The 16668-nt window shown below is 41.9% G+C and overlaps 1 protein-coding gene across 2 annotated transcripts in view; it reads left to right on the top strand.

Annotated features, from left to right (window-relative positions):
* Positions 1–16668, top strand: part of LOC128692869 (acetylcholine receptor subunit alpha-like) — a 440278-nt gene that overhangs the window by 13300 nt on the left and 410310 nt on the right. For both annotated transcript variants that reach the window (XM_070092139.1, XM_070092138.1), the window contains exon 2: positions 1933–2072. In XM_070092139.1, the coding sequence (XP_069948240.1) occupies positions 1933–2072 (140 nt within the window). The remainder of the gene's footprint in view (positions 1–1932; positions 2073–16668) is intronic.

The following is a 16668-nucleotide window of genomic DNA, read 5'->3' as shown; positions in this document are numbered from 1 at the left end:
TCCCGTCAAGGTCGTACCTGCCTACTGCCTCCCAGCTGACTGTCTCTCCTCCCGTCAAGGTCGTACCTGGCTACTGCCTCCCAGCTGACTGTCTCTCCTCCCGTCAAGGTCGTACCTGGCTACTGCCTCCCAGCTGACTGTCTCTCCTCCCGTCAAGGTCGTACCTGGCTACTGCCTCCCAGCTGACTGTCTCTCCTCCCGTCAAGGTCGTACCTGGCTACTGCCTCCCAGCTGACTGTCTCTCCTCCCGTCAAGGTCGTACCTGGCTGCCTCCCAGCTGACTGTCTCCTCCCGTCAAGGTCGTACCTGGCTACTGCCTCCCAGCTGACCGCCTCTCCTTCCGTCTTCTTTAGATTTCCTCAACACAAAATGCATTTCTTAAATTACGGTATTTGTCTCCTCGCTCCCGAGAGAGGGTGACTTTTTTTTTTTTTTTTTTGCTTCCCCTTTCGTGCCACCCCGTTTCCCTGTTTCCCTTTAACTTGCGCTCTCATGGCCTCCCCTTGTTAAGTCACTCCCACCCCCATTAACAGTTCCTTCCCCTTCCTCCGTTGACATTCTCTCCTGGCTGCTGCTCCTTCTCTCTCCCTCTGGGCTTTTCATTTTCCTCTCCTCCATGTTATTCCCCTCTTTTATCTTGCATAATCTGTTGCATCTCTTAGCTCATTCTCGCTCCCCTCCTTCAGTCTCTCTCTCTCTCTCTCTCTCTCTTTCTCTTTCCCAGTTTGCTATCTGTTTCCCCTCACGCACTTTTCCGTCTGGCTCTCTCACCTTCAAAGGCTCTCTCTTCTTTGTTTCTCTTCTTTCATCTTCTATACCTGTACTTGCGCAGCTGTAGAGTGCCTCATCCCTCGCCCTCCTCTTCTACCAACATTCACTCGAGAAAAACTAATTAAATGTATGGCACCTGGGAGGCAGTGCCACCAGGGTTGTTGTATCCAGGGTGACCGTGGCAGCCATCAGTACCCAGCCTGAGAGGTCCCCTTTATGACAGTATCCGTCTCTCTCCTCTTGACTGGTCACCCTTTCTCCCTACCTCATCCCTCCCTGCCACACCCCTCCCTGCCACATCCCTCCCTGCCACATCCCTCCCTGCCACATCCCTCCCTGCCTAACTCTATCGTGCTGTGTGCGTTGTGAGTGTGTAGGCATGTGTGCGTGTAGAATTGTATGTGTGTGTGTACGTATCTCAGTTTGAATGTGCATTTATATGTGTATTTGTGTTTGGGTGTGTGTGTCAGCCGACTGTCGTGTTTTGTATCAAACTGTGATAATTATGGTCTACGGGCTTTTGTTTACCAAATTAACGTAGTGACTTGAGCTGTCATAAATTTAGCAATGTAATAAACCTTATCCCTGGACAACTTGGGTCAGCCAACATTTAGTGGGAGTTGTTTAGCCATGTAGTTTTAAAATGCCGGAAGACTATTGCAACAAAGATTCTGCGTCGATCTATGTATATATTCTTAGATGCACTACAGAGTCAAAATTTCTCTGCCCTTCCATCTTTTTCTTTTTCCTTCGTAAAATATTTGTTCCGCTGTGTAGGGACGGAGATACCATCATAAAAATTCGATTTTTGGTGTATATGGAATAGGCAATCCTGAAAGATGGTTATTCTTAAGCGATAGTAACTCCAGCTCAGTTAGAAAAATCCCTTTGAAACTCTCGTAGCTACTTGTAATGGAATCTTTAACGATATCCTTATTCCCCTACTGAAGTCTCCCAGCTCAGGCTGACAGAATTCAGTACTGTAGGAAATTTATCCCTGATATGACTAGAAAAAATAGCATTAGTTCCCACAACGTAAATATGATATTGAACAGGGTACAAGCACACTGGTGATGTATGCATATATACTAAATGAAACCAATTCTCTCTGTCTTTCTCTCCCTGACCGGCTTCCATCTCACAGTGTGTTCTTGCCCTCAGGAGCGTGTGGGAACCCGGACGCCAAGAGGCTCTACGACGACCTGCTCTCCAACTACAACAAGCTGGTACGACCCGTCATCAATGTCTCCGACCCTCTTGTTGTCAAGATCAAACTGAAGCTCTCTCAGCTGATCGACGTGGTAAGTACCCTTTCTTAGGGTTCTCACTGGCGTGCCCTCCACTCATGAATGATTTATAACATGGTTTCATTGGCCGTTTCTGTTACGTCATGGCGGTAAATTGGTCTACTGAGATGGCATACAATTTAGGATATTGGTTGCAAGATCAGCTAACGACAGGAATGAAGACAAAGCCACGTGAAACTGAAACAAGCATTTATTGAGGAAATGTTTCGTTTTAAGGAGACATGAAAAGGCCTTCCTTAAAGCCAAACGTTCCCCGTATAAAGGCTTGTTATTCTGTATGTGTTTCAGGCTTAGGAAATGACGGTGATAAGCCATTGTGTACCGCTGGGTTGGGCCCCTTGTTATTTATAATTGGCATAAACGACTTTAGATTAAGAAGCTGATAGCGAAATTGACAACGTTAACGACGCGATAAAGGTCGGATGTGTTTTAATGGTACCAGAGAGCTTCAGGATGATTTAGATAGTGATGCCTTGGTCGGAAAAGTGAGAGATGTTCATTGTGCACAAGCGAGAGGGTCAGACTCCCGAAAATAGATAAACTAGGGTATATTTATCAAGATGTGTACTCGTATACCACTGAGTATAAACTGAGAGTTTACTGTCATCCTTATAGGGGTTAAATATCTTTGACTGATGGTTCCCAAGTAGCATGCAGTCTTCATGACCCTATTGCAGTCGATAGGCTTTAAAATAAACTAGCCAGCTGAACTCGCTCAACTGGGAAACAAAAAGTCTTAGTAATGCTGTTTAGCAAAAACATGAAGCCAAGGCAGCAGTGCTTAAATGTTCCGCTCAAGGTGACTGTTCTGTGTGATATAGGACATGTGTAGTACGAAGATGAGAATAAGCAGGGTATATATATACAGGGTTGGAGAGAGGGTGAAGACTGGTGCAGAGGGGCAGGACGGCCACTACTAAACCTATCACAGTGTTTTAGAGGGGCAGAATGAATTTAGCCAAAGCTTCCGAAGTAATCAAGTTGCCCGTGTTCGAGGGACTCTAGAGGACAGTGCTGATGGTTGCAATCATCGTACTTTCCAGACAATGCCGTCTGAGCATGTCCTGGAACAATACACAAACAACCCGCACATAGGAGAATGAAACGTGTGATGACGCTTCGGTCCGACTTGTGTGGGTAGTTAATGGTCCTAGAGACGTTGTCATAAGTTTCATTCTCCTGTGTGCGGGTTATTTATGTATCCTCATCACTGATGATAAGTCTGGCCTCATTAAACTTCATGAGGTGATTGTGAGAATTACAGTGGATGACGCAGGCATTGTTCTGGTCATGCCAGCTTCATGCATACCGCTGCTCTCTTCTCGCGTTGATCCACGCTTCTAACACAATTTTTTACGTCCCTCTCAGGGGGTTGCGTATACTCCTGATTTTGACTGGGCGACTCTTAGTGTTTTCTTTTTGATTAGGTTTTTAATGGGGGTGGAAGTCGTAGTGGCTACGATAATGTTGGCAGAACTATACTGTAAATCTCCTAGGAGTGGCTATGTGAATAATTCGCAGTGTTCCTTCCACTGTCATGTATAAGGTGGGAAGGAAACTGGAGCTGGGGAATGATAAATGTAAGAACATTTGTCTTGGAAAACAGCAGCCTTGGAAATCCTTCATGATCTATGGTTGAAACCGATGCTCACTCTTAATTCTTGTGTCATGGTGTGGAAAATAATGCAGAAAGTCGTCTTTGATGGTTGATTTTCTACAAATCTTGTAGGATATCGTTGTCCCTGGGGAGTAGGGCATTAATGAAGGAAACTTTTTCATCAAATTCCTCTTCCATTTAATGGACTGTTCCACAGAGCTGACCTTGGAAAGTACAGAGGCCGTGTTAAATCCACATAAAGTAGCCATGTTATCACCCTTAGGATGATGGACTTTATTTGCTCGACCCCCAGATGGTTCCATGCAGAGATTAACCAAGACAGCACTGATTGGCGCACCTATAGCCATCCCAAAAGACTGTACATAGTTGTCACTCAGCTCAATCAGATCGAGCATTAAAATGGTATAAAATACCGACAGGTTGTTAGGTAAGACACATATGCAACAGTTAGGTATCTTTATTATGAAACGTTTCGCCTACACAGTAGGCTTCTTCAGTCGAGTACAGAAAAGTTGATAGAAGCAGAAGATACTTGAAGACGATGTAATCAGTCCATCACCCTTAAAGTTTTGAGGTGGTCAGTCCCTCAGAGGGACCTGACCTCCCAACATCTGAGTTCTTACCTCTTCTAGTGACCTACGTCTCACCTCTTGGCGCTATATAAAGCTCCATCCTGTCACTTCATCTCCATATTGTTTCATACTATGGAACAATGCTCTTCTCCAGACTGAGGGACTGACCACCTCAAAACTTTAAGGGTGATGGACTGATTACATCGTCTTCAAGTATCTTCTGCTTCTATCAACTTTTCTGTACTCGACTGAAGAAGCCTACTGTGTAGGCGAAACGTTTCATAATAAAGATACCTAACTGTTGCATATGTGTCTTACCTATCAATCAGATCGAGGAAACCTGCTGCTGGTAACGGGAGGTCCATGTTGTCTGTGACCTGAGGACGGAGCGGGGATATAAGAAGGTGGGAACCTTTATGAACACAAAAGTAATGTAAAAACTAGTAAGCTTCTTGCTTTTTGACGTTAAATTCACGTATGCGGTGCTTTATCATGACCAGAAACTTGGATAAATGTTTCACTAGCGTGCCAGCCATCTTGTAGAGGCGCTTCTGATGTCTGATATAATGGACTTCACGAGAGACTTCTCTTGTTTTTGGAGTCCGTACACGCGTGATGATTTGAAGTTACCGGGCACTAAATATGAGCAATTTCTTACCCAGTACGGTGCGTTTAATGATCTGGCTAGACTTGGCGAAGCAGTGTTGGGTGAGTTCTAGTAACTTATTTCTGTGAAGAGGTTCTTAAGTGTTCTTGTCGTTTAATAAATCCTATGGCTTAATAGTTGTAGTCTGTTGTGTTTAAAACGGCCACCCCACAGTTTCTTATCTGCTGTGGTCACTACACATTTTATTTCAGTACCATCTCTTTCCCTTAATTGTTTTTGTGGTAAATGAAAGGCTCTTGACACGATAAATCAGAGCTTCCGTGTCCTTCCTCATACCTTATCTGACTGCCTCCCAGTCTCCAGGCGCTGTATGACCCCTATATTCTACTGCTTTAGCGCTTCCCCGTGAATATATTAGTCTATAATATGTCCTTAACCAAACTATTACACGTCTCTATACTCCCACACGTCCTGTTTGTTCAGTTTCTGAAATGGATGAAGATCCAGTGCTCCCTAGATTATCCTTATTATAATAATCACTATTCACAGGGCAGCACCTAAACTTACATGGGTCATACAACGCCCTGGGAAATGGTTGTAAAGTGGGTTATGAATTTACGTATTTTCAAATTTTAGGATGTCACTATTTCCTGAATAATCCACCGAGTGGTTAAACGGAGATAATTGAACTAGTTTAATGTAGTTAACAGCGTCCCTGGGAGCCCATCAGGCAGGTGGAGATGAGGTTCATGCAGGTTCAGTTGTCAGATCAAAGGCAATACGTAAGCTGGTTAAACATGTGCCCTTAAGATATAAATTTACGATGTTTCTTGAGTTTTCATTGGTCATCACTAAGATACAGGCTAGCAGGTCTATTACAAAAGTAAGTACAATTGGAAGGCCTGTGATACCTGGACGTAAAATAAATAAATAATGTAGGAGTATTTAAGGCAAACACCAGAGACATTTTTTTGCGTATCCGGATATTCCTACCTCCATTATCAATGTTTACAATATTTATAATGTGTTCAATAGAGCAGCAAGGTAGACAGACACGGTTTATGACAGTCAGGGGTGGAGACAAGAACCGTGTAAATAAAGCCTATATAAATGCTTGCAAGTAGGGAGCACCAACAAACTGGCTCATTTTACTGGGTAATTATTGTCTGGCCTCGTAACCACCCAGGGACACAAATCACCTCAGCCGCTGTTCTCCTCAGTCGAGCTACGGGACACGTTTCACTCTATCCTGCAACCTTGTCCACTTCTCTCGCTCCATTTGTGATTTTACAGTGGAGCAGGACAGGCCGAAACGTAGTCATAAAGTTTTCCTCCCGATTGCCGGTTTTTGACTAATAGTGAGGAATTTCTAGTGGCATACACAAATAACCCGCACATAAAAGACAGAAGCTTACGACGACGTTTCGGTCCGACTTGGACCATTGACAAAGTCACTTTGTCAATGGTCCAAGTCGGACCGAAACGTCGTCGTAAGCTTCTGTCTTTTATGTGCGGGTTATTTGTGTATCGTTCCAGTCACGGTATTGTGCCTTTTTGTTATTTATTTCTAGTGGCGGTAAAGTGTTCCATAAGGATAGTACTGTGACGAGAATCTGATTTAATGGATGTTGTGATGTTGTTGTTGGGTTTTATAGGGCCACTGACAGCGGGCGCCGTATCGAACCCTGAGTTAACACATGAAAGTGTGAAACTTGGGGTATTGATATCTCGTAATAGGTAATTAGGTTTGAATCAAGGAAGAGGGTAGCTCCATTTCCAGGAGGATCGATAGTCCCTTTAACTAGCACCAGTCACCCTTCTCCTTGAAGCGAACAATTGGCTAACAGAAGACTGGAGGCTTCCAGGAGAGCCACACGCATGCCTAAGAGGTTGCCAGTATTGCTGTGCAAGCTGCTCTTGTGTGGGGCTATTTGCTGTGACAGCCGGAGTGCTTGGCCCCGTAATGGGACACTGTTTACCCGGGTCAGAGAGGGACACGCTGCCTGGTTGCGTTGTTGCAGGGAACATGCTGCCTGGTCGCATTGTTGCAAGGAACATGCCGGTGGCGCTACTCCGATATTCAGACGATATACTTATATTAATGAGAGAGGTTTAACCCTGGTAGTGCTGCCGCTGATGATGGCTAACTTGTGTGTGTGTGTACACACACACACCTGCGCAGAGACCAAAACACATCTAGTATAGTAATCAAGATATCCGTAATCAGGCTTCTTGGCTGTCTCCCCAGACGAACACAGACATGAAGATCCATTGAAAACCCAAAGAACTAAAACACCCCGGCCTAACTTTGAGGTCTGGCTAGCTTATAGCCTTAAATTCCATCGTGGCTGTCACCTTGTTCACACACTAACACTGGGGCAAATTCTAAACACCACTAGCCCCTACTCTCCTGTAATACGCTCACAAACCTGCTCGATGCTCAAGCCCTCAACTCTCAAAACCACCACCTCTCCCAACCACCCTTGAGCGTTTCTAATACACACCTCTTTTATTTTTACTCTATCTTGTTCCAGTCTTCCTTCATAAATTATTTAACAGTTCATAACATCACATTGTTCTCTCATTTTCTTACCATATTTTTCATATATAATTCTCGCAGCACACATCTTCTTGTGTATATTTTGATGAGTATGTCCCTACTGATGTGTATACACAGGGTAATAATATATATACACATAAAGGGTGTATATTTCGGTATTTATATAGTAAGAATTTGCTTCAATCCCTACATCAGAGTATATAATGTATCCTTGAGTGATGTATAGGTAACATGCAGTCTTAGTGAGGCTCGTTTAGTTGATAGACTTTCAGCGTAGTAAATCAGTCAACTATATATTGACCTCAGACACAGCATCTCCACAGTCTTCGTCAGTCATGCCTCACACTGACCACTATAATCTGACAGTCTTCTTTATAGTAGTCATTGGCAAACTTCCTTCCACTGATTCCTCAACGCTTTCACTTTCTTTCTCTCATCTGTTATGTGAATCACCTCGGCCTTTCTTCAACACATTTCAACTTGCTTTTATTGCCTAACTTTCCAGTCTCCTCCATCAACTTTTGTAACTTTCCTCATGAATTTATCAATCACCAATATATCAACTATAAAAACTCCCACTTTATATCGGATTCGGTGTCTTCTGGGGCGACAACTTTTGTTAAAAGAGAAGTAATCAATGAAGACAACCACTTCAACATCATTCATACCTGTTTAAGACCTCTTTTATTCAGTTGTAAATCATTTTGTTTCTCCTTCGTACCCGAACCTAAACCTCACTAACATCTCTGAACTCGTCAGAGTTTTCAACAGCTAATTAACTGTAGATGAATGGTTCATAGAACCGACATGTTGATAAATTAGACACATGTGCAACTCTTGGGTATCTTTATTGAGGAAACGTTTCGCCACACAGTGGCTTCATCAGTCCATACAAAGGAGAATCTTGAAGAACAGGAGTAGAATGAGGTAATCAGTCTCTCAACCTTGAGTCGATGTGGTCAGTCCATCAATCTTGATGGACTGATGAAGTCACTGTGTGGCGAAACGTTTCCTCAATAAAGATACCCAAGAGTTGCACATGTGTCTAATTTATCAGCTAATTAACTATTCCAAGCATTTACACTGTTTACTGTGTTTCAAAACAGACATTTGATACAATGTCTTACTTATATTCACCGTCTTACTGTGTTGTATACTTCACCTTACTCAGTCATAGTTTTCGATAATTTTATCAAAAACTCTCCCTGGTGTACTCATTAAATATATTTCCCCATAATATTTTGTTCTCTCCCCCTTCATACATGGGAACATGTATGTTAATTTTCTAATCATCTGGAACCTTAGGTTTTTAATACAGTAAACACACTGTTTTCGTATTTTATCCTTCCCCTTTTCTGCCTATTCAGTTTTAATCCTGTCTATTTCCACTTTCCCCATACTAATTTCCAGCACTCCTCCCCCTCTTTCTCCCCTTCCTTCTCTTCCTCCTACTCTTCCTCCTCCTCTTCCTCCTAACATAACATTCATTCTTGTGATACGAATGACATTTCTGTCTTTAATTTCATCATCTGTGTTCAGAAATATTTTCAGTAATTTCAGTTAATGGAATTGTTTCAGTTCCTCGCTTAAAGCAACTGTCGTAGAATTCTAATCTCTCACGATTCTATGCCCCTCAAGGAAGGTTCCTTGATGTTGGTGAGGGGCTCTTGATTTAGGGAATTGGATCTGTGCTCCAGTTCCCCGAATTAAGCCTGAATGCCTTCCACATCCCCCCCCCCAGGCGCTGTATAATCCTCCGGGTTTAGCGCTTCCCCCTTGATTATAATAATAATAATCACGATTCTATGAAAATGTTGCTTTCATCTTAGTTCCTAGTTTACCAACAGCCTGACTGATCAGAAACCGGGCCTCGGTTAGCGGACGGAGGATCGAGATTCCACGACTCCTTATGCAGAAATATAAAAATAATAATATTTATTTATTTTTATTATTATTATTATTATTATTATTAAACTATTGGGCAAATGATTTGAATAAACCACTTGGGAAGTCAACAACCAGCAACATTGTTATTACTGATACGGGAAAACGCTAGACCCGTTGGGGGTCATACATTGCCTGGGGAATGGGAAGCATCTAGGTACGAACCAAGGAAAGGTCAAACAAGTCCTATTTCTATGACTCAGAACTCTGCCCAGCTACAAGGAAGGTTTCTTGTGGGTAGCAGCAAGACAATATACACTGTGAGGTGTATCTTTTTCAGCGTATATATATGCTGAAAGATTACTTCAATTTCCATTTTAGATATTAGAATAATCTTGACTGGTGGTGAGCTGGTTAAAATGTAGCCTTAATGACCCTTCGAGTGCCCGATAGACTTTTATATAACCTTGGTAATAGACACCGATAATTGGCTTAGAAAGACACGTAAGCAAACACTTGGATATATTAGAAAACGTTTCGGTCCTGGGACCTCACTCTTCGGCTGTACATACTGTCTTAACTTCTAAATATGTCCTAATGTTTTTGGCTTACTTGTCTTTCTAAATCATTAGACTTTTTATTAATACGGTTCCTTACGTTTGAGAATTACTATCAGACTTACCATGAAGGATAAATTTCCTTCAGAGGTCCAACTTTTTCAGATTGTCTTCAAGTCTCGTATGAAGGTCTGGTGGTAACGACTGTGCAGATGAGAGGACACAGTAGTATACAGTAAGGACATCTTTCTTGGATGCGAGTCGGTCCTTGGACCTTGGTCACTCCAAAATTTGGAATGATTAAAGACCCAGGACCGAAACGTATCTAATAGATATATGGCACTTGGGTCCCTAGCCTCATCAACTTTTTGTTGTCCATCTTTCTGGTGTTCGTAGATTTGAAAATATTGCCAGCTCTGTCTGTCTCTGTTTCTGTCTGTCTCTCTCTCTCTGTCTGTCTCTGTCTCTCTCTCTCTCTCTCTCTCTCTCTCTCTCTCTCTCTCTCTCTCTCTCTCTCTCTCTCTCTCTCTCTCTCTCTCTCTCTCTCTCTCTGCCTCTCTCCCTATCAATCTATCTCCCTCTCTCTCACACACACACACACACACACACACACACCTAGCCAAGCACGTGAAGAAACTAGAGAAAGTGCAAAGGTTTGCAAAAAGACTAGTCCCAGAGCTAAGAGGTATGTCCTACGAGGAGAGGTTAAGGGAAATCAACCTGACGACCCTGGAGGACAGGAGAGATAGGGGAGACATGATAACGACATACAAAATACTGAGAGGAATTGACAAGGTGGACAAAGACAGGATGTTCCAGAGATTGGACACAGTAACAAGGGGACACAGTTGGAAGCTGAAGACACAGATGAATCACAGGGATGTTAGGAAGTATTTCTTCAGCCACAGAGTAGTCAGTAAGTGGAATAGTTTGGGAAGCGATGTAGTGGAGGCAGGATCCATACATAGCTTTAAGCAGAGGTATGATAAAGCTCACGGCTCAGGGAGAGTGACCTAGTAGCGATCAGTGAAGAGGCGGGGCCAGGAGCTCGGACTCGACCCCCGCAACCTCAACTAGGTGAGTACACACACACGTTTCCACCAATCACCTCCACATTCCCATAAACAATCTTCTTCAGTGGGTACAGATGGGATGATTTACTTCCTCTGGGCTAAGGTATGGCCATCGGAACTCTGCAATGATATGTTTATTTCCTATAAAAGTGATTCAGGTGTGCGCGAAGTCTGGCAATGTACCAATAATTTGTGGCAAATGGGCCAAGTTTAGTCTTCCCGCATCTCGAACCTGGTCTCCGCTGCGCACAAAATCCTCTTCGGATTTCCGTAATAAATCACGTATAACAACTTGCGCACCATTCCTCGAATATCTGTCCAATAATGTGTGTCCCTTTACACGTAAATCTGCGGGGGAAAATAATTCATAGTTTCTCGTGGAAGGATTGTGTAGACAAGCTTTTTTTTCAGAATTTAAAACCTACTTTAGTTAAGAACTGGGCAATAAGTCTGTGTTTTTCGGTCCCAGTGGAGGCCTTCTTTTGTCTGCTAAAGGCCGCAGTTGTGGCAAAATTATACATAATATATAAATGTATATACATGTATATATACTTAGATACATCAATATACCTGGAAAAACTTTATTAAGAGTTAAAATAGTGGTTAAGAGCGTAAGTTTTTTTAACCATGTTTGTGAGTGACGATGGCGGTATCACTTCATGGTTGTTCCTTTACTGGGCGTACCTTGATGCTGAAGGGCTCTTGATACTTGGCACTGGAGCTACACTACCTGAATCAAACATGCACATCTTCCATTCTGCAATAGCTGCTTCTGCTTTCCATTGTCGCTTCCGTAATACAATAATATTTATATGCAAAGTTATGGAAGTTACAAGAGTATTGACCACTGAGTACATCCTCACAATCTGAGTACACACTTCCTCACAATCTGAGTACACACTTCCTCACAATCTGAGTACACACTTCCTCACAATCTGAGTACACACTTCCTCACAATCTGAGTACACACTTCCTCACAATCTGAGTACACACTTCCTCACAATCTGAGTACACACTTCCTCACAATCTGAGTACACACTTCCTCACAATCTGAGTGCACACTTCCTCACAATCTGAGTGCACACTTCCTCATAATCTGAGTGCACACTTCCTCACAATCTGAGTGCACACTTCCTCACAATCTGAGTGCACACTTCCTCACAATCTGAGTGCACACTTCCTCACAATCTGAGTGCACACTTCCTCACAATCTGAGTGCACACTTCCTCACAATCTGAGTGCACACTTCCTCACAATCTGAGTGCACACTTCCTCACAATCTGAGTGCACACTTCCTCACAATCTGAGTGCACACTTCCTCACAATCTGAGTGCACACTTCCTCACAATCTGAGTGCACACTTCCTCACAATCTGAGTGCACACTTCCTCACAATCTGAGTGCACACTTCCTCACAATCTGAGTGCACACTTCCTCACAATCTGAGTGCACACTTCCTCACAATCTGAGTGCGCACTTCCTCACAATCTGAGTGCGCACTTCCTCACAATCTGAGTGCGCACTTCCTCACAATCTGAGTGCGCACTTCCTCACAATCTGAGTGCGCACTTCCTCACAATCTGAGTGCGCACTTCCTCACAATCTGAGTGCGCACTTCCTCACAATCTGAGTGCGCACTTCCTCACAATCTGAGTGCGCACTTCCTCACAATCTGAGTGCGCACTTCCTCACAATCTGAGTGCGTACTTCCTCACAATCTGAGTGCGCACTTCCTCACAATCTGAGTGCGTACTTCCTCACAATCTGAGTGCGTACTTCCTCACAATCTGAGTGCGTAGTTCCTCACAATCTGAGTGCGTAGTTCCTCACAATCTGAGTGCGTAGTTCCTCACAATCTGAGTGCGTAGTTCCTCACAATCTGAGTGCGTAGTTCCTCACAATCTGAGTGCGTAGTTCCTCACAATCTGAGTGCGTAGTTCCTCACAATCTGAGTGCGTAGTTCCTCACAATTTGAGTACACACTTCCTCACAATTTGAGTACACACTTCCTCACAATTTGAGTACACACTTCCTCACAATTTGAGTACACACTTCCTCACAATCTGAGTACACACTTCCTCACAATCTGAGTACACACTTCCTCACAATCTGAGTAAACACTTCCTCACAATCCGAGTACACATTTCTTCACAATCCGAGTACACATTTCTTCACAACCCGAGTACACATTTCCTCACAACCCGAGTACACACTTCTCACAACCCTAGTACACACTTCTCACAACTCGAGTACACACTTCCTCACAACTCGAGTACACACTTCCTCACAACTCGAGTACACACTTCCTCACAACCCGAGTACACACTTCCTCACAACTCGAGTACACACTTCCTCACAACCCGAGTACACACTTCCTCACAACTCGAGTACACACTTCCTCACAACTCGAGTACACACTTCGCACAACCCGAGCACACACTTCCTCACACTGAGAACGCTCTTCCCCACACTGCATAAACAGGGGTTCAAGAATGTCTTGGCGTATGATGATCAGGCGAGACAAGAGAAGCACGAATGGTTCGCGTGTTCGTAAACTGCAAGAAAGCCTTCGACATGATAGCACAAGTACACGAGTACTCAAACTAGAGCTCCAGTCCGGAGCTTCCGCAAGATATTCTCATGGAAAAAGAAATAACCGAAGGGAATAAAACAGTAATGGTGAGAGACTGTACACGAAGTTGAGTGAACGTGACCCAAGGCTCGGTTCTGGGACCCATACCATCACTGGTGCATATAAATGATTATCCAGGGATGATATTTTCCTAGACTCGGTCAGGGGTCACTTACCATAACTGATATGTATTAATGACATACCAGGGGACAGGATATGGCAGTGTTCGCAGGCAACACAAACGTTGTTACGACAATGCAAACTAAGGAATCCAGCAGAAAACTACAGAAAGATCTATACAAACTTGAGGAATGATGCAAACAGTGGTTACAAAAATGCAACACCAGCAAATGCAAAGTAGGGAAAATTGATACAGGAAGTAATAGGCTCGAGGTAGTAATCCACCTGGGCGAAGAAAATCTTAAAAAAACATGAGATTCAAACGGCCTGGGAGTAATCACAGATTCTTAACAAAAGAATACTGTAACATCTGCATACACCAAACTTTTTGTAACACTAATAACCCCATACATAGGATCGATCCTAGAGTATATGGTTCCAGCATGGTGCTCTTCCCCCCACCCCACCCCCACCCACCAAGCAAAACAAAAACGTGTGAACGTAAGCTGTGAAGGAGAACCGCACGGACGCGACCTCGCGTCTCTGGACACGAAGAGACATGGACACGAAATGGAAAATAGATATGATGGACAAGAACGAATGGTTCAGCAGGGAAGAGACAAGAACGAAGTCCCTCCCGTAGTTGCTAAACACCCAGATTAGAGAAGTCTTCCTTCAGTGCTGGAGAACTTATAGAGGTGCAACTTGCTAGAGAACGACACAATATTCACGGGGCCAAAAATTAATAGATATACATAACATCAGCCAGAAGAATGTCTAGAGGTTGGGCCCAAGAGCTGGAGTTTAGCCCTCCCCCAGGTGCTCAAGGATCGTGCGTTGTCAGGATCTGTATATATGAGGGGTTTGAGCTACAGTTGGGCCTACCCTTGTGGGTTTAGCGCCAATGTTTTGATTGTAATAATAATATCGTGTTAGGAGTGAATGGAGACAAATGGTTTTCAGGACTTGACGTGCTGTTGGAGTGCAAGCAAGGTAATATTTATGAAGGGGTTCAGGGAAACCAGCAGGCCGGACTTGAGTCCTGGAGATGGGAAGTACAGTGTCTGCACTCTGAAGGAGGGGTGTTAATGTTGCAGTTTAAAAACTGTAGTGTAAAGCATCCTTCTGGCAAGACAGTGATGGAGTGAATGATGGTGAAATTTTTTCTTTTTCGGGCCACCCTGCCTTGGTGGGAGACTGCCGATGTGTTGATAAAAAAATAATAATACTCTAGAACACACTAGTTCACTCTAGTACACTCTAGTACACTCTGGCTAAGTCAGTATGATCTCGGTCTTGCAAATGTAAACACTCCGGTTTGTTCCCCAGTTCTCCTTTCACCATCTGGCGAGATTATTTCACAGCCTTTATGTGTTTACCTTAGTAAGTTTACCTTAATACGTTTACCTTAATACGTTTACCTTAATACGCTTACCTTAATACGTTTACCTTAATACGTTTACCTTAATACTTTACCTTAATACTTTACCTTAATACGTTTACCTTAATACTTTACCTTAATACTTTACCTTAATACGTTTACCTTAATACGTTTACCTTAATACGTTTACCTTAATACGTTTACCTTAATACGTTTACCTTAATACGTTTACCTTAATACTTTACCTTAATACGTTTACCTTAATACTTTACCTTAATACGTTTACCTTAATACGTTTACCTTAATACGCTTACCTTAATACGTTTACCTTAATACGCTTACCTTAATACGTTTACCTTAATACTTTACCTTAATACTTTACCTTAATACGTTTACCTTAATACGTTTACCTTAATACGTTTACCTTAATACGTTTACCTTAATACGTTTACCTTAATACTTTACCTTAATACGTTTACCTTAATACTTTACCTTAATACTTTACCTTAATACTTTTACCTTAATGTATTTACCTTAATATGATTACCTTAGCATGTTTACCTTAATACGTTTACCTTAATACGTTTACCTTAATACGTTTACCTTAATACTTTACCTTAATACTTTACCTTAATACGTTTACCTTAATACTTTACCTTAATACTTTACCTTAATACGTTTACCTTAATACGTTTACCTTAATACGTTTACCTTAATACGTTTACCTTAATACGTTTACCTTAATACTTTACCTTAATACGTTTACCTTAATACTTTACCTTAATACGTTTACCTTAATACGTTTACCTTAATACGCTTACCTTAATACGTTTACCTTAATACGCTTACCTTAATACGTTTACCTTAATACTTTACCTTAATACTTTACCTTAATACGTTTACCTTAATACGTTTACCTTAATACGTTTACCTTAATACGTTTACCTTAATACGTTTACCTTAATACTTTACCTTAATACGTTTACCTTAATACTTTACCTTAATACTTTACCTTAATACTTTTACCTTAATGTATTTACCTTAATATGATTACCTTAGCATGTTTACCTTAATACGTTTACCTTAATACTTTACCTTAATACTTTACCTTAATACGTTTACCTTAATACGTTTACCTTAATACGTTTACCTTAATACGTTTACCTTAATACGTTTACCTTAATACGTTTACCTTAATACGTTTACCTTAATACGTTTACCTTAATACGTTTACCTTAATACTTTACCTTAATACGTTTACCTTAATACGTTTACCTTAATGTATTTACCTTAATATGATTACCTTAGCATGTTTACCTTAATACGTTTACCTTAATACTTTACCTTAATACTTTACCTTAATACTTTACCTTAATACGTTTACCTTAATACGTTTACCTTAATACGTTTACCTTAATACTTTACCTTAATACTTTACCTTAATACGTTTACCTTAATACGTTTACCTTAATACGTTTACCTTAATGTATTTACCTTAATATGATTACCTTAGCATGTTTACCTTAATACGTTTACCTTAATACTTTACCTTAATACTTTACCTTAATACTTTACCTTAATATGTTT

The sequence above is a fragment of the Cherax quadricarinatus genome, chromosome 38, assembly GCF_038502225.1.
Source record: "Cherax quadricarinatus isolate ZL_2023a chromosome 38, ASM3850222v1, whole genome shotgun sequence".
NCBI lineage: Eukaryota > Metazoa > Arthropoda > Malacostraca > Decapoda > Parastacidae > Cherax > Cherax quadricarinatus.
This window is presented reverse-complemented; position numbering and strand designations above follow the sequence as displayed.